At 46.3% G+C, this 24,710-nt stretch overlaps 1 protein-coding gene across 2 annotated transcripts in view; it reads left to right on the top strand.

The window, feature by feature from the left end:
- The first annotated feature begins 17,002 nt into the window (after positions 1-17,002).
- RPRD2 (regulation of nuclear pre-mRNA domain containing 2) overlaps positions 17,003-24,710 on the top strand; it is a 47,624-nt gene continuing 39,916 nt past the window's right edge. For both annotated transcript variants that reach the window (XM_040411820.1, XM_040411819.1), the window contains exon 1: positions 17,003-17,394. In XM_040411820.1, coding sequence (XP_040267754.1) covers positions 17,205-17,394 — 190 coding nt within the window. In that variant the 5' untranslated portion in view covers positions 17,003-17,204. The remainder of the gene's footprint in view (positions 17,395-24,710) is intronic.

The raw sequence follows: 24,710 nt of genomic DNA, 5'->3' as shown, positions 1-24,710 counted from the left end.
GAGGAAGTCTGCTCCGCCATTGATGCTAAAATGGCGGTAATTCCTCAGAGACCCTCTACCTCCAGATCTATTCCTGATGCACTTCTAGATGTTGGTTTTGACTACGACGAAGGAGAAGTCTACTCCGATTCCGACTTGGTTTCTTGAGATGATGAATCGGGTTGACCCCTGTGTTCTATTGAAGACACCGATTCGCTCCTAAAAACCATCAGGGCTACCATGAACATTGAGCAGTCAAAAGAGCCCCAGTCAATTCAGGACCAAATGTTTAAGGGTCTGGTGGATAGAAAAAAAAAGTGTATTCCCAGTCCATGAAAGTATAAAAAAAATTGATGGCAGACGAATGGAAGGACCCTGAGAAAAGATCAGGAGCCTCTAGGGTTTTTAAACAAAAATTCCCTTTTAGTGAGGCGGATTTGGCTCATTGGGATAAAACTCCCAGGGTGGACGCCCCAGTAGCCAGAGTATCTAAGAAGTCCTCCCTCCCCTTTGAGGATTTAAGCCTCTTACGGGACTCTATGGACGAAAAATGTGAGTCTATTCTGAAAAAATATTGGTAAACGTGTACCTCCATGTTAAGACCCAGTACTGCTGCTGCCTACACTGCCAGGACCCTGTCTTTATGGCTATCTCAGTTAGAGGAACATTTACTTGCAGGTACTCCTGAAGAGAATACCCTGGCCTCCCTACCAGTGTTGAAGCAAGTTACTCATTTCTTATCAGATGCCTCGGCTGACTTAGTCAAGCTTTCTGCCAGATCAGTGGCCCTTTCGAACTCTGCCAGAAGGTCCGTTTGGCCAAGGTCCTGGTCTGGGGACAACACTTCTAAAAGCAAGCTTTGTAGTATTCCCTGCAAGGGGGACAGGCTCTTTGGATCAGTATTAGATGACATCCTAGACAAGGCATCTGATAGAAAGAAAGGCTTCCCATCAGTATCCAGATCTTTTCAACATCGCCGCTCCTTTCATACCCAAGGAAAGGGCAGGCCTGACCAAAAAAAGAAAGATAACTCCGGCTCCTGGTAGCCCTCAAGAGGCAGAGGTAGGGGTTTCCGATTTAACCCTGACAAATACACCAAGCAGTCAAATAAATGAAGCCAGGGAATCGGTAGGGGGAAGACCAAAAAATGTCTTTTAGCCTGGGAAGGGGTTTCAAAATCTCCCTGGATTCTAGATCTAATACGTTACGGTTACAGAATAGAATCCCCCCCCCCTCCAAAAAGGTTCTTATTAAACAGAAAATTAAAAGAAGAAAAGCATTTTCTTCTGGAATCCCAGATTCAGACTCTACTGTTAAGACAAGCCGTTGTTCCAGTACCACCGGATCAGAAAGGGAAGGGGTTCTACTCACCAGTCTTCTTAGTAAAGAAACCAAACAGCTCTTACAGGGCCATTATAAACCTGAGAGATCTCAACAAACATGTCAAATACAATAAATTCTAATTGGAAACAGTCAAATCAGCAATCAATCTGTTATTTCAGGACTGTTTCATGATGACTCTAGATTTGGCGGATGCCTATTATCATGTTCCCATTCACAGAGATCATTAGAAATACCTGCGGTTTGCGATTTACCTAGAAAATCGCCTAACCCACCTACAATTTCAAGTCCTCTCTTTCGGTCTTTCTTCTCCTCCCCGAGTTTTTACAAAGATCATGGCAAAAGGTTCTTAGATCAGCAAGAGATCTTATTTATACCCTACTTAGATGATTTCCTGATTGCGGCTCATTCATCAGAGATTGTCCTCAGAAAATTTCAGATAGTCAGAGACGTCCTTCAATCCCTAGGCTGGAAATTAAATCTGGAGAAGTCCGACTTATTCCCCACCAAGAAGAAGATCTTCCTTGGGATACTTCTAGATTCCCACCTTATGGTGGCCTCTCTCCCGGCACAGAAGATCCAGAATATAATAGCAAAAATCTTGATTTTCCGGTCTCACCCAAGGGTGTCCTTCAGAGAAATTATGGTAGTCCTAGGTTTAATGACTTCAGCCATCCCAGCAGTCAAGTGGGCGCAGTTCCACAGCAGAGTTTCTCCTTTCCACCTGGAATAAAAGTTGCTTATCCCTAGACAAGAAGGTGTCTCTTCCTCCTCAGGTGAGAGCCTCTCTACAGTGGTGGCTACGAAGGGAAAATCTAAACCAAGGAGTTCAGTGGAGATCATCAGACCCAATTGTGATAACAACGGATGCAAGTGGGTCAGGTTGGGGGGCTCACAGCAGAGATGAGCTAGTCCAGGGAGTTTGGAGTCAGGAATTATATCCTCAAACTCAAAGGAACTTCTAGCAGTATCCCTAGCCTTAAAAGCCTTTCGCCCAGCCATCCATCACAGAGATGTGAAGATTCTGTCTGACAACAGAACAACTGTAGCCTATATAAACAAACAGGGCGGCACAAAAAGCAAAAAACTCTGTCAGACAGCGTTCCAGTTATTCTCCTGGGCCAAAAACCACAGAAACTCAATTTCAGCGGTTCATCTGAAAGGAAAGGAAAAGAAAACGCTCTGGCAGATTTTCTAAGCAGAAAACCTCTAAAATCAGTAGAGTGAACAAAATGATATTTCAGTCAATATGCGACAGATGGGGAATTCCAGTCCTGGACCTCTTTTCCTCCAGATTAAACAGACAGGTAGATCGTTTCTACTCCCTATCTTACGAGGACAGACCTTTAAGAATAGATGCGTTCTTGGGTCCTTGGCGGGAAGGCCTGCTATATGCGTTTCCCCCAATATCCCTGATTCCCAGAGTCTTGAAAAAAATAATGGAGGACAAATGCCGGGTAATCCTGATAGCCCAATATTGGCCCAAACTAACATGGTTCCCCTTTCTACTAAGCCTCTCGAGCGGGAAGTTCTGGTTTCTCCCTCAGATTCCGGACCTTCTTCTTCAGGGGCCGGCCCAACATCTGGATGTGCGCCAGTTGAATCTGACAGCATGGATGTTGAACGTTCCATCTTGAGAGCCAAAAGATTGTCAGACGCAGTTATTAACACCCTACTAAATAGTAGGAAGCCTGTCACGTCTAAGATTTATCTTAGGATCTGGAATGCTTTCCTCCATTTCACAAAAAATGCCTGGAATCCCACTGTCTTGCCAGATGTCAGGATAATTCTTGACTTCCTACAGAAAGGCCTAGAAGACGGATTAAGGGTCAGTACTCTGAAGGTCCAGGTAGCGGCCCTCAGTGCTTTCCTGGAAAAAAAGTTAGCTGATGAAGCTTTAATCAGGCGTTTCTTTACAGGTGCCCATAGGTTAAACCCAGCAGTTAGATCTACGGTGCTTCACTGGAACCTTAATCTAGTACTTTCTGTACTTTATGGATCCTCCTTTTGAACCTCTAAGTGAGATCCCTCTTAGGTTACTTTCCCTAAAACCGGCTTTTTTAATTGCGATTACCTTGGGTTGGAGAGTGGGAGAAATCCAGGCCTTATCTTGCCGTCCACCATATCTAACCATTCTGGATGACGGAATAGTTTTTAAACATGAGCCTTCCTTTTTGCCTAAAGTTTTTACAAAATTCCATTGTCAGCAGGAAATTTCATTACCCACCTTCTGTCCACAGGCCATGTCCGACAAAGTTCAGTACCACAATCTCAACGTTAGGAGATGCGTTTTGACTTACCTAGAACCCACTAAGGACATAAGAAAATCGAATCGCCTACTAGTCCAGTATGCAGGAAAACACAAAGGTCAAGGGACTTCAAAAATTACTATTTCCCGCTGGATTAAGATGATCATTGCCATGGCATATACAGAGAGGGGTGCTACTCCTCCCTTGCAGTTGAAAGCCCATTCAACTAGAGCAATTTCTGCCTCTTGGGCGGAAGGTGCCTCTGCTTCCCTGGCCCAGATATGTCAGGCTGCCACCTGGTCCAGTCCAAGTACTTTCTTCAAACACTACAGACTGGATGTTATCTCTAATAGGGACCTTTCTTTTGGGCGTAAAGTCTTGTCTGCAGTGGTCCCTCCCTAAATTTTTTGATTCCTCTTTTAATCCTCCAGCTTAGTACCGTTGGGGAGGCGTATGGAATAGATGATAATTACTTACCGGTAATTGGATTTTCCATTTAGCCTCCACAACGGCACTGGGATTTCCCACTCAATCTGCCTCGGACTGCTTCCGGATTACATTCGGACGCAATGCGTTTTTCACTAATACCCATTCACTTCTATGGGGCCGGGGCTGCGTGAAAAACGCAGAATATACAACATGCTGCGATTCTCACACAACGCAGAACTGATCTATGAAAAACACAAAGACCTGAACGGGTCAGGATTCAGTGCGGGTGCTATACGTTCACACATCACATCCGCGTGAAAAGCTTGCTTGTGTGAAAGGGGTCTAAGGGTACTACCACGCGGCAGTACAGACCATCGGGCTCTAGTTAAATTAATGAAGACTACACTGTTTAATACCAGCTGTGTGTGCTGTCCTCCTTATCTACAGCCTGTGTAAGCGGCTTTCTTCCTCTTACTTTTATTTGCTGTGTGCAAACTTCTCCCCCTCCCTGCTGCTCTCTTTAAGGCCTCATGCACACGAACGTATTTTCATTCCGTGTCCGTTCCATTTTTTTGGCGGACCGTATACGGAACCATTCATTTCAAGGAGGAGCGGCATCCAGCAGTTCTTCGCTCCGGAGGGACACACGGTACCAGGCCGCAACACTAACGCCACAGCCTTCTCCCCTGCAGCGCATGAGATGAGCGCTCCGACTTCAGCGCCTCCCTCCCAGCCCCTTTGGCCGTGTAGTAGTGCGGTGATACAGGACCGGATCGGGGTGGGGGCAGAAACATTCTCTGCAGCAGGAGTTCATATGCAGACACAGGGTGCCAAACGCCAGCAGCTGTCTTGCATGTGATCCCTGCCCTCACAGCAGCAGCTTCCAAGTGATCCAAGCACCTCACCAGCGCCCCCCATAAATGAGGGAGATTCTTGGGATTGGAAAGAACATGTTAAACAACTGCCAACTAGAACAATTCATACAGCGTCTCGGAGACCTCTTATAAGCAGGAGATTCAGGCTCTTTCCAGCAATATGCAACTTATGGAGGAGAGGATCGACGAAGTGGTCTCCCACCAAGAAGAAATGTCGACCAAGCTGGAGAACTTGGAGGCTCAGGGGGACGTCATGGATCAACATATTAGTCAGCTCTACAGGGTCCAGGAGGACGCCGAGAACAGGAGCCGGAGAGACAACATAAGGATTAGAGGGCTCCCTGAGTCTGTCCCTACAGCAGACCTGATCCACACTCTACAGGACTTTTTTTTAAATGATCCTGGGCAGACCCGTAACTGATGACCTGGAAATTGACAGGGCACACAGGGCCCTGGCGCCTCCTAACCCTGCCAAGCCAAGGGACGTTATTTGCCGTCTACACTACAAAACAGTCAAGGAAGAGATCCTGCGGAAAGTGCGGAATCAGTCTACCATTAAATTTAGAGACGCTCGTGTTTCTCTATTGCAGGACCTATCCCGTTCCACTTTGCAACAACGCAGAGCCCTGTGCCCTCTGTTGGAGTGCCTAAGAGAAAGAGAAATCCCTTAATTATGGGGTTACCTCTTCCAGCTAGTGGTCCGACGTGGGGGTAAACGTTTTGAACTTAGAGACCCTGCTGAACTACCGGATTTCCTGGCTGCATTGGGCCTCCCGGATCTCACGTTGCCGGACTGGCACGCCATTCCGCCCCTGCCGACACACTTTTCTGTGTGGAACACGAGGAAGCCTAGTCCCAGACGGGCAGTTACTTCCCAGGGACCTACTGTATGTCTTGATTCTTACACTCCTGGCGGCTGTTAAGTACTTTACAACATGGAGCCTCTTGAACCTAGTATTTTTGCTTAGTCAGCGCCCCCCCTGGGGTAACAGTCTATTAGTGGCTCGTAGTTCAGTTATATGCCCAACTATCGGTGTATTGGGCAACTGAATGTTCTGTTTTTTGTTACTTGCTCCTAATCCGGATTCGACGTGGGGGGTTCCGATACTGCGCTTTCCGTGGTGCGGACCTCCTCACGCTGATTGGGGTATCTTGGTTCTCATGTTTAGATTTCTGCCTTGTGGGGTCCAACTATTAGTTTTTCCGCTGTTTTGTTGGGTCTCGTGGCGGTCTCTCCACCCGCCGTTGGAAGACCGACTCCATCTCAGGCGACGTTATACGTTGTTTACCTCTTCTCTGAGGTTTCAATTTGATACATCGGTGAGTGCCCCTTGGGGTCTCACACTTTCCTTGTCTGTTGTCCTTGTTTAACGTCTTCATTATCCTCATTGTCCATTGTGTTTTTTCCTCTCGTTGTCTTTCCCTTTCTCCTTCTTCCCCGTTTCCCGACCTCAGGAGATAGTCTGTTTCTCTTAAGATGAGCTCTCCGGGCAGCATTAAACTTGTTTCCTTGAACGTTCAAGGATTCAACATTCCGGAAAAGCGGGCTAGGATCTTGTCGGATTTACAAAAAGAAAAAGCCCAAGTTCTTTTGCTGCAGGAGACTCATTTTAAGACGAATCATATCCCGCGTTTTCGCTCAAAATTCTATACCACTTGGTATCATAGTACCAACCCTGAAGCTAAGTCCAGAGGAGTATCTATTGCTTTACATAAATCCTTGCCTTGTTCTGTTCTAGATTTTAAAGCCTGTGACAGAGGAAGATTTGTCTTCGTCAAACTACAGATTCATGGGAAAACGTACACGATTAGTAACATCTATCTGCCTAATTCGGGTCAGGGTAAGGCCTTTGCCTCTATTTTGTCTAGATTAGATTCCTTCATAGAGGGGATTCTCCTCCTTGGGGGCGACTTCAATCTACCGCTGAATCCCCAGCTAGACACGTCCATGGGTAGGTCCTTAGTGCCACACTCCTCAATTTCTAGGATACGTACACTCTTGCACAGTAATAGGTTGGTGGATGTATGGAGAATTTTACATCCTGGGGACAGAGATTACTCTTACTTTTCTACGGCTCACAACACTTATAGTAGGATTGACCTATTTGCCATCTCTCATCATGCCTTAATGTTTCATCCCAAAGCTACCATTGGCACGGCTCTCTGGTCGGACCATGCGCCTATATTCCTTTCCTTGGAGCTACCTGCCTTAGTGGCCCGGGACTGGACATGGCGGCTTAATGAAACCCTGCTGAGAGATGCGTTGTGTCAGAAGGCGATTGCAGACACGATTCGTGACTTCCTGGTGAATCATGCCTCTTACCCCACAGCCCTCCCTATACAGTGGGAAGCACTGAAATGCGTTGTTTGGGGTACCCTCATCCAACATGGGTCCAGATTGAAAAGGGAGGGTGAGGCCCATATTATCAAGTTGAGGAGAGCGTCTTCATGAGCTAGAGACACTCCACAAACGACTCCTTACCCCTTCCCTTCTAGTAGAGATGGCGTCTATAAGGGATAATTCCAGTGTTTCCTATATGGTAAGGCCAACAAATGCGGGAGTGCACTGTCTAAACTGTTACACCCCAGATCATCATTAACGTATATCCCGGAGATTAAAAACCACAGAGGACAGTCGGTACATCATCCTTCTCTAATCGCTGACTCTTTTCGAACGTATTATGAATCCCTCTACAATATTAAAGGTCAGTTTGCAGACATGCCCCAGTCGGATCTTGAGAGGCGTATATCGGCCTATATATCAGAAACGGCCCTACCGCAGGTTTCGGTAGATTGCAGTTTAGATATGGACCAATCCTTTACGGAGTCTGAAGTCCAGACCGTGATATCGTCCTTGAAAGGGAGGAAAAGCCCTGGCCCTGATGGGTTTACGGCCGTCTTCTTTAAACAGTACCAAGAACTATTGCTCCCGGTCCTTACTAAGATGTATAATGGTGTGTCTCCTTCTTGTCCCTTTCCTAGACAATCCCTAGAAGCTCACATAGTGGTTATACCTAAACCGAATAAGGATGGCACTTATTGTAGCAGTTATAGGCCGATCTCTTTGATAAATTGCGATATTAAGATATATTCAAAGATCTTAGCAAACAGACTCAGTGCTGTATTACCTGATATTATCCACAAAGATCAGGTGGGATTCGTCTTGGGAAGGTAGACGAGGGACAACACTATTCGCACTTTAACCCTAATTGCTCAGGCCCAGAAACGACAGATCCCGGCACTCTCCAGCTTAACTTTCCATTTAAATGGAAGACGGATAGTTTGACGTATCTGGGCATCCAGGTCCCAGCTCAGTTGCACTCGCTCTTCCCCTTGAATTATCTGCCCTTACAGAAAAGAACACTGGAAGAATTGCAGACGTACCAACTTAAACACCTCTCGTGGTTTGGGCGTCTGAATGTTGTCAAAATAGACATCTTACCGAGATTTTTATACCTTTTTCAAACAGTTCCTATCACCGTCCCCCAAAAAATACTTTCTAGATATCCAAAAGGCCCTAAAAAGGTTCATTTGGCATACCACTAAACCTAGGTTGAATAGAAAGATACTGATCAAACATAAATCTTTGGGGGGGTTTGGCCTACCGGACATTCGCCTATATCATGAGGCGGCGGTACTCACTCGGCTTCTAGATTAGAAACATAACAGTACAAGGAAGCTTTGGGTTACCCTAGAACAGTCGCTGTCACCCTTATCTCTTCAAGCCACACCTTGGCTGCCTTTACCTAATAGACCCTCCCCGGAATATTATCCGTTTCTAGTGAGACATGCCCTCGCGATTTGGGATCAGTGGATTGCTAGATCCCAAATCTCCTTCAGGCCTGGTCCCATGACCCCACTTAATGATAACCCAGCGTTTACTCCAGGCATGTCCCCGTCCTCTTTTCTTATCAGAACCACACACATTGGCCTGTTGCGATTTAGGGATGTTCTGTCTGCGGGGACACTATCTTCTTTTGAACAATTACGCTGGGACACGACATTTAGCGTGATTTCCTGGCTAGGCTTTCCTTTTTTAGAGTCACTTTCTCTGGAGGAGTGGTGAACTCGCTGACAGACTTCGACAAATTATACTTGCAACAAGACATGTTTAAGGGGGTCCTGTCCGCGCTATATGGGGTGCTCCTTGGGTTACAGAGTGGAGGGAGAGCATCCTTTTTTGATAGTTGGGAGTCCGACTTGCAAGTTCAGTTTACGGAGGCAGAGGTAGAGAAGATGTGTACGTTCTCCCATGGTATCTCACTGGCATCTCAGGTCAAGGAAAAGAACTACAAAATTCTCTTGCGGTGGTACTACTGTCCCACCAGATTACACCGGATGTTCCCTACGGTTTCAGAACAATGTTGGAGATGTGAAAACGATAGAGGTTCGCTGCGGCACATTTGGTGGAGCTGTCCGAAAATCCATTCATTCTGGGTACGTGTTTTACGGATTTACTCGAAATTTTCCAACAGATCAATTTCTAACACTCCCCAACTTAAACGTTGTTATCACTAATTCCTGGTTCTCTTGCCCAGGTCAAGAAAGGAGTCCTGAGACACTTCCTGGCAGCTGCGAGGCTGGTCATCCCTAGACACTGGAAGTCCACCTCTCCCCTTACATTGCTTGAATGGGCTAGAGAGTTGAAATTTATATTACGCGATTGAACAGGAAAGATCCAACTCCTTTACGCGAAATTGTGACTCTTTACTTCAATTTTTGGATTCCCCAGAGTTTGCTGATCTTACAGGTGCACAGTGACTGTATAGATCTTACAGGCCTCTACACAATCTCCTGATGTCACCGCCACTTCTGTGAGAAGGTCTAACAGATGTCCTTTTCTACCTCTTGCATGATGTTCTTTGTTTTGGTTTCACTTTCTCATCTCATTTCCTTCTCCCAGGTGTCACCTATTTAGACTAATCCTCTTTCCTTTATATTCCCTCCCATACTGCCTCACTTTGCGGTTTATACTACTTCCTGGATTGAAGTGATCACTGCTGGAGGCTTCTGCTTGTTCAGATAAGTCCTTTCATGTATTATGTTTCCTTGCTGGCTTGATTCTAGGTGACCCTGACTCCCTCCGTATGAAGTGCAGGGAGCTGGTGGTCGTGTCCCCTCACTATTATAGGGTTTTCAGGTGTCACACAGTCTTAGGTACGTGGGCATACAATCGTCTACCTCTGAGACCCTTGTATGTGCTTAGCAGTCAGGGTGAGCTCTTAGGGTTTTATAGGGGTCACCTATATGCTCCTTAGTTTGGGATCAAGCCAGTCGGACGTTTATTCATAACCTCCAGCTATCTGCAACATCATCCGTGACATTGGGTGACATCGGCCACTTGACTCGCGTCAAACTTGAAGTTGTCTCGGGGAGACCTGAGACCCGCTGTGCCTGAGAGATGGATCAGGTTAGTATGATTACCACAGTGGGGCTGTATGCTGAAGATGGGGTCGATCGATTTGTGGCAACTCACTTTGGTCTCAACACTGTTTCCTGTGCGGAATCCGGGTCAATTGAAAAAAGAAAAGGTCATTTAGAGTTTCTTTTTTTTTTTTTGCAGTGATTCTGTCGCGGCTTCAGTGTGTTTGAGGCCTATTTTTGTTTTTTTTAACCCCTTCTGACCAATATTCTGAAAATAAAAATCTGACTAGAAAATCACTTTGATAACCTTGGAAATTATTCTGTAATGTAAACCAAAGAACCCAAATAAAGACACAAAAGACGTTTATTGGAGGGTAAATGGCTCATCACATGGTCCATCACATGATCCATCACCATTGTGATGGATCGTGTGATGGACCATGTGATGAGCGCAGTGACATAATCAAAGGTCCTATTCCTACTGCACAGCAAAGATGAAGACAGAAGAGAAGCCGGCTGCGCGAACAAGTGGATTAAGGCGAGTTATAATATTTTTTATTTTTTTTAACCCCTCCAGCCCTATTGTACTATGCATTCTGTATTAAGAATACTATTATTTTCCCTTATAACCATGTTATAAGGGAAAATAATACAATCTACACAACACCTAACCCAAACATGCCGATTTCACGCGGGTGCATTAAAATGTTTTGCACTTGCGCGGAAAAATCGCACATTTTCCCGCAACGCACCCGCATCTTATCCGGCCAAAAAACATGACGCCCGTGTGAAAGAGGCCTTATAGTCATGTAGGGTGACTTTAATAAAAAGTAAAAGAAAAGTATTAAAAAATATATCAAAATTGAAATCCCCCTCCTTTCCCCATAATTAAAAATAAACATTAAAAAATTAACATCACGGGCATCGCCGCGTCTGAAAACAGTTCTACTATTAAAAGGTAACAATATTTATCCCATATGTCGAATGGCATAGCGAAAAATCTAAATGGGCAATTTGCCACTTTTTCGTCTCTTCACCTCAACTAAAGAAAAAAAATGTAATAAAAAGTGATCAAAAAGTCACCCCCCCCCCAAAAAAATGATATCAATAAAAACTGCAGATCGTCCCACAAAAAATGAGCCCTTAGACATAACATCAGCTCCGTATACATAACTACCGTATTTTCCGGCGTATAGGACGACCCACAACTTTTCCAGTTAAAATACAGGGTTTGGGCTATACTCGCCATATAAGACTATGCAACCAGGGGGTGGCTAGGCAGCTGTTCGCGATGGCCGCATAGCTCTGGCACAATCCGACTTCAAGTAAGCCAGTTCCCCTCTCCCAATCCATAAAACCCCTGCCAATTGTGCCCGGCTCCCTTAGTAAACATACCCACGATGCCACGGGGGAAAAAGACCCAAGCCAAGCAGGGCAGGCTGGACTTTTACTTTGATAATGGCACGGACGCAGCGCCGCCTGACTCAGCCGCCCGAGACCCATCCTCACCACTCACTGTAGCGGCCCCGGCACCCTCCACTCCATGGCAGCGTGAAGACCACACGAGCACAAACCACCCGCGCCACTCACCCGCTTGCCCAGCTCATGCTTCAGGAGGTTCGGTCAGAGCGGATCTGGCCAGAGTTTCTTCACAGCAGGGACAAGTGGAAGAATTCGCTGTTTCCCACAATCAGCTAATAGATAATAAAGACTATGCAACCAATAGAGGGCGCTGTTTATAACTCATGAACAGTTCCCTCTATTGGTTGCATAGTCTTATGACAAGACTGTTTGCTGTTGTGAGATCGTGAAAACTCAGATCCGATGGTATATTCTAACCCTGAGGCGTTCCCATGGTGATGGGAACGCCTCGGGGTTAAAATATACCATTGGATCTGAGTTTTCACGATCTCACAACAGCGAATAGTGTTGTCATAATCTCCAGTCCGGCTCAGAAGTAAGTTCTGTAAGTTTCAGCACACCGTATATCGGCTTATAAGACGACATCCGGCGTATAAGACGACCCCCGACTTTTGAGAAGATTTTCATGTGTTAAAAAGTCGTCTTATACCCCGGAAAATACGGTATAAAAAAGTTATGCGGGCCAGAATATGACGTAAAAAGAAAATTTCCCAAAGGTTTTTTTTTTTTTTTTTTTTTTTTAAATATTAACCCCTCAAGGACTCAGCCCTATTTCACCTTAAGGACTTGGCCATTTTTTGCAAATCTGACCAGTGTCACTTTAAGTGCTGATAACTTTAAAACGCTTTGACTTATCCAGGCCATTCTGAGATTGTTTTTTCATCACATATTGTACTTCATGACACTGGTAAAATGAAGTAAAAAAAATTCATTTTTATTTATAAAAAAATACCAAATTTACCAAAAATTTGTAAAAAAATTACAAATTTACAAGTTTCAATTTCTCTACTTCTATAATACATAGTAATACCTCCAAAAATAGTTATTACTTTACATTCCCCATATGTCTAATTCATGTTTGGATCATTTTGGGAATGATATTTTATTTTTTGGGGATGTTACAAGGCTTAGAAGTTTAGAAGCAAATCTTGAAATTTTTCAGAAATGTTCAAAAACCCCATTTTTAGGGACCAGTTCAGGTCTGAAGTCACTTTTTCGAGGCTTACATAATAGAAACCACCCAAAAATGACCCCATTCTATAAACTACACCCCTCAAGGTATTCAAAACTGATTTTACAAACCTTGTTAACCCTTTAGGTGTTCCACAAGAATTAATGGAAAATAGAGATACAATTTCAAAATTTCACTTTTTTGGCAGATTTTCCATTTTAATATTTTTTTTCCGGTTACAAAGCAAGGGTTAACAGCCAAACCAAACTCAATATTTATGGCTCTAATTCTGTATTTTACAGAAACAACCCATATGTGGTCGTAAACCGCTGTACGGGCACACGGCAGGGCGCAGAAGGAAAGGAATGCCATACAGTTTTTGGAAGGCAGGTTTTGCTGGACTGTTTTTTTTGACACTATGTCCCATTTGAAGCCCCCCTGATGCACCCCTAGAGTAGAAACTCCATAAAAGTGACCCCATCTAAGAAACTACACCCCTCAAGGTATTCAAAACTGATTTTACAAACGTCGTTAACCCTTTAGGTGTTCCACAAGAATTAATGGAAAATAGAGATACAATTTCAAAATTTCACTTTTTTGGCAGATTTTCCATTTTAATAATTTTTTTCCGGTTACAAAGCAAGGGTTAACAGCCAAACCAAACTCAGTATTTATGGCCCTGATTCTGTAGTTTACAGAAACACCCCATATGTGGTCTTAAACTACTGTACGGGCACACGGCAGGGCGCAGAAGGAAAGGAATGCCATACGGTTTTTGGAAGGCAGATTTTGCTGGACCGGTTTTGTGACACCATGTCCCATTTGAAGCCCCCCTGATGCACCCCTAGAGTAGAAACTCCAAAAAAGTGGCCCCATTTTAGAAACTACGGGATAGGGTGGCAGTATTGTTGGTACTAGTTTAGGGTACATATGATTTTTGGTTGCTCTATATTACACTTTTTATGAGGCAAGATAACAAGAAATAGCTGTTTTGGCACCGTTTTTATTTTTTGTTATTTACAACATTCATCTGAGGGGTTAGGTCATGTGATATTTTTATAGAGCCGGTCAATATGGACGCGGCGATACCTAATATGTATACTTTTTTTTTATTTATGTAAGTTTTACACAATGATTTCATTTTTGAAGCAAAAAAAATCATGTTTTAGTGTTTCCATAGTCTGAGAGCCATAGTTTTTTCAGTTTTTGGGCGATTACCTTGGGTAGGGTATGATTTTTGCGGGATGAGATGATGGTTTTATTGGCACTATTTTGGGGTGCGTGTGACTTTTTGATCGCTTGCTATTACACTTTTTTGATGTAAGGTGACAAAAAATGGTTTATTTAGCACAGTTTTTATTTTTAATTTTTAACGGTGTTCATCTGAGGGGTTAGGTCATGTGATATGTTTATAGAGCCGGTCGATACGAACGCGGCGATACCAAATATGTATACTTTTTTTTTTTATGTAAGTTTTACACTATAACAGCTTTTTTCAAACAAAAAAAAAGATGTTTTAGTGTCTCCATATTCTGAGCCATAGTTTTTTTATTTTTTGGGCGATTGTCTCAGGTAGGGCTCATTTTTTGCGGGATGAGGTGACGTTTAGATTGGTATTATTTTGGTGGGCAAACGCCTTTTTGATCGCTTGCTGTTGTACTTTTTGTGATGTAAGGTGACAAAAATATGGTTTATTTAGCACAGTTTTTATTTTTTATGGTGTTCCTCTGAGGGGTTAGGTCATGTGATATGTTTATAGAGACGGTCGATACCTAATATGTATACTTTTTTTTTCCCCCTATTTTTTACCTTTTTTTTTTTAACTTTATTTGGGGAAAATGAAGTTTTTGTATATTTTTACTTGAAACTTTAATTTTTTTGGGGGGAAAACTTTATTTTTTAAACTTTTTTCACTTTATTTTTTAAACTTTTTTCACTTTATTTTTTGTCCCATTTTGGGACTTGAACTTTGGGGGGTATATTCCTTTACAATGCATTCCAATACTTCTGTATACTATTGGAATGTATTGGCTGTATGAGTAATACTGTGTGTATTACTCATACAGCTTCCTGCCTGTGAGATCCAGGGGGCTGGATCTCACAGGCTCGTCACCGCAAGGCAGCGCGCTGCCTTCCATGCCATCGGGTCCCCCCCACAGCCTCATGGGGATCCGATGGCACCGCCGACACCCGCCGCAACCGCAGGTAAAAGCCGCAAACCGCAGGTCTGAATTGACCTGCGGTTTGCGGCGATCGCCGACCCCCCCGGCGTTGTGACAGGATGCCCGCTGAATGATTTCAGCCGGCATCCTGTTCAGATTAACCCCCGCAGCGCCGCAATCGCGATTTAAACTTAGGACGTACCGGTACGCCCTGAGTCCTTAAGGATTCGGGAAATAGGGCGTAACGGTACGCCCTAAGTCCTTAAGGGGTTAAAACATAAGAAAAACTATATAAATGTGGTATTATTGCAATTGTACTGACCCGAAGAATGAAGATCACAAGTCAGTTTTACCGCATAGGGAACACTGTAAAAACGAAACCCATAAAACGATGGCGGAATTTTATTTTATTCCAATTCCACCCCATTTGGAATTGTTTTCCCGCTTCCTTCTACATCGTCTGCAGTAGTGAATGGTGTCATTATAAAGTACAACTTGTCCTGCAAAAAACAGGCCCTTATACGGCTATGTGAATGGAAAAATAAAAATGTTATGGCTGTGGGAAGGCGTAGTCACTGTAATAATTCACCCTCAGTGATAGATGTCAGATTATCAGTCATTCTGGATTATCAGAAGCCATAGGAAAATTATGTCAGATGGTGGAGTCCGTATGCAGTGAGCGCCCCCTAGTGGCGGGCATTTTATCGTTAATGTTGGCCATTGGTTTCTCTCTAGATACAGTACAGACCAAAAGTTTGGACACACCTTCTCATTCAAAGAGCTTTCTTTATTTTCATGACTATGAAGGCATCAAAACTATGAATTAACACATGTGGAATTATATACATAACAACCAAGTGTGAAACAACTGAAAATATGTCATATTCTAGGTTCTTCAAAGTAGCCACCTTTTGCTTTGATAACTGCTTTGCACACTCTTGGCATTCTCTTGATGAGCTTCAAGAGGTAGTCCCCTGAAATGGTCTTCCAACAGTCTTGAAGGAGTTCCCAGAGATGCTTAGCACTTGTTGGCCCTTTTGCCTTCACTCTGCGGTCCAGCTCACCCCAAACCATCTCGATTGGGTTCAGGTCCGGTGACTGTGGAGGCCAGGTCATCTGGCGCAGCACCCCATCACTCTCCTTCATGGTCAAATAGCCCTTACTTTCAAAGTTTTCCCAATTTTTCGGCTGACTGACTGACCTTCATTTCTTAAAGTAATGATGGCCACTCGTTTTTCTTTACTTAGCTGCTTTTTTCTTGCCATAATACAAATTCTAACAGTCTATTCAGTAGGACTATCAGCGGTGTATCCACCTGACTTCTCCTCAACGCCACTGATGGTCCCAACCCCATTTATAAGGCAAGAAATCCCACTTATTAAACCTGACAGGGCACACCTGTGAAGTGAAAACCATTTCAGGGGACTACCTCTTGAAGCTCATCAAGAGAATGCCAAGAGTGTGCAAAGCAGTAATCAAAGCAAAAGGTGGCTACTTTGAAGAACCTAGAATATGACATATTTTCAGTTCTTTCCCACTTGTTTGTTATGTATATAATTCCACATGTGTTAATTCATAGTTTTGATGCCTTCATAGTCATGAAAATAAAGAAAACTCTTTGAATGAGAAGGTGTGTCCAAACTTTTGGTCTGTACTGTATGTATATAGGTGGTTCTTCTATACATATATATATATACACGTCCTGTGAGGTTGTATACACGTATGTACACATGTTCTGTGGTAAATGCTCTATACATATATATATATATATATACACGTCCTGTGAGGTTGTATACACGTATGTACACATGTTCTGTGGTAAATGCTCTATACATATATATGTACACATGTTCTGTGTGAGTTCACATGTTCTGTGGTAAATACATATATGTTATAACACGGGGCCAGGACTTTCCCGCCTCTCCCACACACGGCGGCGCTGTGAGGTGAAGGGGGCGTGTCCGCCCCGCGCGCGCCCCCTTGTTATTATAGAGCGCGCTCCCACTGCGCGCCCCCGCGTCGTGTCCGCTCGCCGGTGACGCAGTGCTCGTATTCCCCGTTCGTTGAGGCTCGTCTCGGCCATATTATCTTCCCGTGTCCGGAGTCGCCGTCTTCCCCTCGTCGTGTCTACTTCTCCTCATGGCGAGCCCGTAACACAAACACCCCCCACCCCCCCCTTTCCTCAGCGGCCGCAGAGCGTTGTGGGGGAATCATGGCGGCCGGCGGCAGCAGCAGCAGCAGCAGCAAGGCCTCTGCCGGGGCCCTGGAGGCCGCTCTGGACAGGAAGATGCAGGCGGTCACCAACACCATGGAGTCCATCCAGAGCCTGTCCGGCTGGTGCATCGAGAACAAGAAGCACCACGGCACCATCGTGCACTACTGGCTGAAGTGGTTCCGCAGATGTGAGTATGGCGGCCTTCATCCGCACAGGCTTGTGCGAGGACCACAACTCCCAGCATGCCGTGCGCTGTATAGACCTATGCCTGACAGGCCTGTGGTACTACAATGCTCAGCGTGCACCTCTGGGGAGTGTAGGACTACAAGGCCCAGCATGCTCTGCCCTAAGTATTCCTGACAAGCCTGTGGTACTACAATGCTCAGCGTGCACCTCTGGGGAGTGTAGGACTACAAGGCCCAGCATGCTCTGTCCTAAGTATTCCTGACAGGTCTGTGGTACTACAAAGCCCAGCGTGCACCTCTGGGGAGTGTAGAACTACAAGGCCCAGCATGCTCTGCCCTAAGTATTCCTGACAGGTCTGTGGTACTATAATGCTCAGCGTGCACCTCTGGGAAGTGGAGAACTACAAGGCCCAGCATGCTCTGCCCTAAGTATTCCTGACAGGCCTGTGGTACTACAAAGCTCAGCGTGCACCTCTGGGGAGTGTAGAACTACAAGGCTCAGCATGCTCTGCCCTAAGTGTTCCTGACAGGTCTGTGGTACTACAAAGCTCAGCGTGCACCTCTGGGAAGTGGAGAACTACAAGGCTCAGCATGCTCTGCCCTAAGTATTCCTGACAGGTCTGTGGTACTACAATGCTCAGCGTGCACCTCTGGGAAGTGGAGAACTACAAGGCCCAGCATGCTCTGCCCTAAGTATTCCTGACAGGTCTGTGGTACTACAAAGCTCAGCGTGCACCTCTGGGAGGTGTAGAACTACAAGGCCCAGCATGCTCTGCCCTAAGTATTCCTGACAGGTCTGTGGTACTACAAAGCTCAGCGTGCACTTCCTGGGGAGTGTAGAACTACAAGGCCCAGCATGCTCTGCCCTTAGTATTCCTGACAGGCCTGTGGTACTACAAAGCTCAGCGTGCACCTCTGGGAAGTGGAGAACTACAAGGCCCAGCATGCTCTGCCCTAAGTATTCCTGACAGGTCTGTGGTACTACAAAGCTCAGCGTGCACCTCTGGGAGGTGTAGAACTACAAGGCCCAGCATGCTCTGCCCTAAGTATTCCTGACAGGTCTGTGGTACTACAAAGCTCAGCGTGCACTTCCTGGGGAGTGTAGAACTACAAGGCCCAGCATGCTCTGCCCTTAGTATTCCTGACAGGCCTGTGGTACTACAAAGCTCAGCGTGCACCTCTGGGAAGTGGAGAACTACAAGGCCCAGCATGCTCTGCCCTAAGTATTCCTGACAGGTCTGTGGTACTACAAAGCTCAGCGTGCACCTCTGGGAGGTGTAGAACTACAAGGCCCAGCATGCTCTGCCCTAAGTATTCCTGACAGGTCTGTGGTACTACAAAGCTCAGCGTGCACTTCCTGGGGAGTGTAGAACTACAAGGCCCAGCATGCTCTGCCCTTAGTATTCCTGACAGGCCTGTGGTACTACAAAGCTCAGCGTGCACCTCTGGGAAGTGGAGAACTACAAGGCTCAGCATGCTCTGCCCTAAGTGTTCCTGACAGGTCTGTGGTACTACAAAGCCCAGCGTGCACCTCTGGGAAGTGTAGAACTACAAGGCCCAGCATGCTCTTCCCTAAGTATTTCTGACAGGTCTGTGGTACTACAATGCTCAGCGTGCACCTCTGGGGAGTGTAGAACTACAAGGCCCAGCATGCTCTGCCCTAAGTATTCCTGACTGGTCTGCGGTACTACAAAGCTTAGCGTGCACCTCTGGGGAGTGTAGAACTACAAGGCTCAGCATGCTCTTCCCTAAGTATTTCTGACAGGCCTGTGGTACTACAAAGCTCAGCGTGCACCTCTGGGGAGTGTAGAACTACAAGGCCCAGCATGCTCTGCCCTAAGTATTCCTGACTGGTCTGCGGTACTACAAAGCTTAGCGTGCACCTCTGGGGGGTGTAGAACTACAAGGCTCAGCATGCTCTGCCCTAAGTATTCCTGACAGGTCTGTGGTACTACAAAGCTCAGTGTGCACCTCTGGGGAGTGTAGAACTACAGGGCCCAGCATGCTCTGCCCTAAGTATTCCTGACAGGTCTGTGGTACTACAAAGCTCAGCGTGCACCTCTGGGGAGTGTAGAACTACAAGGCTCAGCATGCTCTGCCCTAAGTATTCCTGACAGGCCTGTGGTACTACAAAGCTCAGCGTGCACCTCTGGGGAGTGTAGAACTACAAGGCTCAGCATGCTCTGCCCCAAGTATTCCTGACAGGTCTGTGGTACTACAAAGCTCAGCGTGCACCTCTGGGGAGGTGTACAACTACAAGGCTCAGCATGCTCTGCCCTAAGTATTCCTGACAGGTCTGTGGTACTACAAAGCTCAGCGTGCACCTCTGGGGAGTGTAGAACTACAAGGCTCAGGATGCTCTGCCCTAAGTATTCCTGACAGGCCTGTGGTACTACAAAGCTCAGCGTGCACCTCTGGGGAGGTGTAGAACTACAAGGCCCAGCATGCTCTGCCCTAAGTATTCCTGACAGGTCTGCGGTACTACAAAGCTCAGTGTGCACCTCTGGGGAGGTGTAGAACTACAAGGCCCAGCATGCTCTGCCCTAAGTATTCCTGACAGGTCCGTGGTACTATAATGCTCAGCGTGCACCTCTGGGGAGTGTAGAACTACAAGGCCCAGCATGCTCTGCCCTAAGTATTCCTGACAGGTCTGTGGTACTACAAAGCTCAGCATGCACCTCTGGGAAGTGGAGAACTACAAGGCCCAGTGCTGACTTGGTTGGCATAGTGTGCCCATGCTTTCTGTTATAGTGCTGCCAGTCAGTGATTGGTAGGATCGGGCTCTGTTCACATTAGTGTTAGACCATGAAACTACCTGATCCAGTGCATGGTGGTACCCCTTTATCTGCTATCCACGGGACATTTATCAGATCGGTGGGGGTACCTCACTGGTACCCATGTCCCGCTGCTCTATTAATTTCTATGGGAATGCCGGAGATAGCCGAGCGCTGTACTCATCCCGTAGAAATGATTGGAGTGGTAGTTTTCATACTGGGGCACAGGTCACGATGGTTGGACCCCCACCAATCTAGCAGTTATCCTCTGTCCAGTCCCTTTAAGGGCTCTTTCACACTTGCGTTGTCCGGATCTGCCATGTACTCCATTTGCCGGAGGTGCCCGCCGGATCCGGAAAAACGCAAGTTAACTGAAAGCATTTGAAGACGGATCAGTCTTCAAAATGCGTTCAGTGTTACTATGGCAGCCAGGACGCTATTAAAGTCCTGTTTGCCGTAGTAGTAGTGGGGAGCGGGGGAGCAGTATACTTACCGTCCGTGTGGCTCCCCGGGCGCTCCAGAATGACGTCACTCTGGAGCGCCCGGGGAGCCGCACGGACGGTAAGTACACTGCTCCCCCGCTCCCCACTACACTTTACCATGGCTGCCAGGACTTTAGCGTCTTTGTAGCCATGGTAACCATTCAGAAAAAGCTAAACGTCGGATCCGGCAATGCGCCGAAACGACGTTTAGCTTAAGGCCGGATCCGGATCAATGCCTTCCAATGGGTATTAATTCCGGATCCGGCCTTGCGGCAAGTGTTCAGGATTTTTGGCCAGAGCAAAAAGCGCAGCATGCTGTGGTATTTTCTCCGGCCAACAAACGTTCTGGTCCGGAACTGAAGACATCCTGATGCATCCTGAACGGATTTCTCTCCATTCAGAATGCATGGGGTTAATCCTGATCAGGATTCTTCCGGCATAGAGCCCCGACGACGGAACTCTATGCCGGAAGAAGAGAACGCAGGTGTGAAAGAGCCCTAACGCAGACTAGCTCCACAGACTCTCTTTGGTGGGACCCCTATGACCCCACAGCGTACTAGGGCAGTAAAGCTACAGTAGGGCCACAGGTTTCAGCATGCCCCATGGTGTTTATAAAACGGCTACAGTGCTGTGGGGTCCCCTTATAGATAATTGGGGCAGATTTATCGAAACCAGAGCATAGTAAATGGGCAGGAGTTGCAGCTTTCATTATCCGAAGGCTCTGGATGTTGACCAGTCGCTATGGTCCTTTTCTTTGATAAATCTCTGTGATTTGGAGACCGTCAAGGAGTAGTTGGCCCAAAGTACCAGCCTCCTGTCTGCCTGCGCCAAAGGCAGATTGTGCCAGAACCACGTGCGCCAACCTCGTTAATCGTTTTGCACCCTTTGTGTGTGTGGTGCGCTGACTACACCGTCGTCTTGGCGCCAAGTATTTGAGCTGTTGAAGGGGGGTGGGGGGGGCAGGGTTTTGGCACATCCAGTGTGATTCCTGTATGAGGGTCACATGCCCGGTCCTGTCTTTCTGCACGTCCCCCGCCTGGTTATTTGTATGGCAGGGGCACAGGACCCCGAAACCTGACGGCTTCTTGTCTTCTGGAGTCTAGGACAGAGGTCCAGGGAGGTATCTGATGTCCGGGTGTTGTCGGAAGGAATTTTTTCCCCCCCTAAAATGGGGAAAATTGGCTTTTACCTCACAGGTTTTTTTTGCCTTCAGATGTCTTTTTTTCAGCCTGATCAGCTGTGTTGCTGTTAGACTGTGCTCCATATATTATATCTCAGGCTGATTAGTGCTGCTTTATTTCATGATTGACGGTCGGATATCCGGAAAGTTCCTGGGCCGCTTTGTTCTTGGCTATTTGTTTTCGGATACGTGGACCGGCTCTGAGGTCGTCTCGTTACTGTAACTTAACCCCTACCCTGCGGGCTGGGAATAAGTGTCTGATTGGCGGTGGTCCTAGGAGACTGGCTTCTGCATCTGCCCTTGTGCGGGGCGGCTGGAGGTGGCGGCTGTCCCATAGAGATGAGACGGGGCAGCGCCGCTCCTGTTCTCCCACTGGTTGGCACTCTGCCAATTACTCTTTGATTTCCTGAATGGTATTAAAAAAAATATATATTGTTTTTAACTGGGTTTAATTAAAAATCCTTCTTCATTTGGCTTGTCACTATGCAGAGAACCATTCAGTAGCAGGCCTGTTAGACCGCCCCGGCTCTGCGGGTCTCTCTGACCTCTCCTGAGTGATCGTATTTGCTGATTTATGACCAAATCAAAGTGCAGCTTTTATTGGTAGGAAGCGAGCGCCAAAACGGGGAGATATCCACTTTAAAATGTTATGAGATCTGAAGCTGGCTTCACTAGTTTACAGGCAGATGCTCCGCTGGTAATTGGGAGCTGATCGCTTACATACCATGTCCTGTGTGGGGGAGAACGAGTGTTATCGCCATCGTTCATCCCATTGCTGTTTGCATTATTGTCGGCAGCACGTGTCTCTTTACACGGAGCGATGTGCTGCAGGCAAATGACGATTCTTATGCCCACCTAAAAGGTGTGATTTGGCCGACAGGAGCGTTTTCTCATGGACTGGGGAAGAAATGTCAGTATAGGAGTGGGCCCTAATGTCACGCGGGCATTTTCAGTCTGTGAACGCTGCTTATGGGAAACGAACCCATGGCATCATAGTAATTTATAATGCTGCATGTTCCTGCCCGACCTCGGCTATACTGAATTGTATTCACATAATGCCACCGATACAGCAGGAACACGCAGCATTATAAATCATTATAATACCTCATACCGTTTTACAGACTAAATACACTCGAGTCAAGTTGGCCTCATACACACGACTGTATTTTCTATCCCTGTCCGATTCGCTTTTTTTTTTTTTTTTTTTACGGATTGCACATGAAATCATAATTTTCTATGGGTCTGCAAAAAAAAGACATCAAACGGACGTCATCCACATCTGCATGTTTGTTCCACAAATAAAAGAACTCTTGTTCTTGCCCGTGTTGTGAGATGTATGCGGAGTACTTACTGAAGGGGTAGGTGTTTTGTGTATCGGTGGTGTGCATGAGGCCTTAGGGCGCTGCCACACATCGCGGCTGTTCTGCGTCACTGAGGTGTCAAAAGTCTCTAGCGCAAAATGCACCAGGAAAATTCATAAACTTTGCACCCAGAGGTCACACTACATTTTTTTTTTTCTGGAAGAGTAAAAATACTTCTCTTATCATTTTTGAGCAGTGTTTTTAGCCGATGAGGAGTACGAAAGTTACAGTAATTTAAATAGTTAATACGAAGGCCTAGATAACATTAAGGGGCTGCTATTTATGCAGGGATCTCAGATTGGATGCCAATGATATGTAGACAGGGTGGCACAGAGCTCTGCAGGGTCAGGGTGGCACAGTAGGAGGCTATGTAGGCTTAGGGTGGCACAGAGGGCTCTGCAGGGTCAGGGTGGTAGGCTTAGGGTAGCACAGTGTGTTAATGTACTGTATGTAGTGGGATTGTGTACTGTGTATATACTGTTCTAGTGTACATAGTGATACAGTATAGTGTCCTGGACTATAGCGCACATGGTTTAATAGTGTACGGTATATAGTGGCTTTTCCTTGGCCCCTACGGTCTGTGTGTGAACCCGACCCTGCCCCTCATGCAGCCTCCTCTCTGCTCCCCCTGTTATCTCCAGGTTTAGCATTGGCAATGAGAGTAGGGGTATCTGTAAGTCGGTCATCTATGTATCAGCCAGGAGGCTTGTGCTGGGCCCTGCATCGGGTACACAGGCACATCACAGGGGGCTGCATCTATAAGCTGCTCCTCTATTGTTCTGGCTACGGGACAATAGGGCCTCCCTCCCGTGTCCTCGCTGTCTTGCATCTGGTGGTCAGACCCAAGTCTGAGGTTGGTGTTGCTTGCTGCTGGTCTCCTGTTGGGGTGTCCAGCGCTGAGACCTTCGCTGACTTCTATGGGCAGGAGTCTGAAGCACTCGCCGCTTGTCCTCACTGAGCGCAGTAGTGAAGACTGTCCCCTAGACTCGGCAGGGAGGAGAGACTCCTCATTATAGAGAAAAACAAGGCGTTCAAATCTAATAAATTATCAAGTTTTTGGCTAATCTACCTGTGATTTGGAGAAATTGGTCACATTTTGGGGCTTTTCAGTACTGAATTGGTTGCAATTAGTGGCTACATTTTTCTAGTCAATCGCTAGACTAATCAAATTGTGAGCAAATACAAAAAAAATACATTAACAGGTCCAAGAACCTGATTGAAGAACCGGATCCCTCAGCACTGAGGCAAACGCCACCGGCTGAATGGAGAGATGCTTGTAGTCAGTTTCTTCTGGGTTCTCCTCCATGAAGTAGTCAAACCCAAATAGATAATCCTGCCCCATGGCCAGGCGGATGCCCCATAGTAAGGTGAGGGCTAGAGATGTCAGAGTGCACAGCCACTTATTGCTGGACACAGTACAAGCTTGGAGGGAGGTCTCGTCGGGGGTGAGGATGCCGGTGGGAGAGATGTTGGAGTACAGCGTCGAGCAGGAGATGATAGTTCCAGGGAGATCGGGGGTTA

The sequence above is a fragment of the Bufo bufo genome, chromosome 11 (assembly GCF_905171765.1).
Source record: "Bufo bufo chromosome 11, aBufBuf1.1, whole genome shotgun sequence".
Classification (NCBI taxonomy): domain Eukaryota; kingdom Metazoa; phylum Chordata; class Amphibia; order Anura; family Bufonidae; genus Bufo; species Bufo bufo.
Note: the sequence above shows the minus strand (reverse complement) of the source record. Positions and strands in the feature narration are given on the sequence as shown.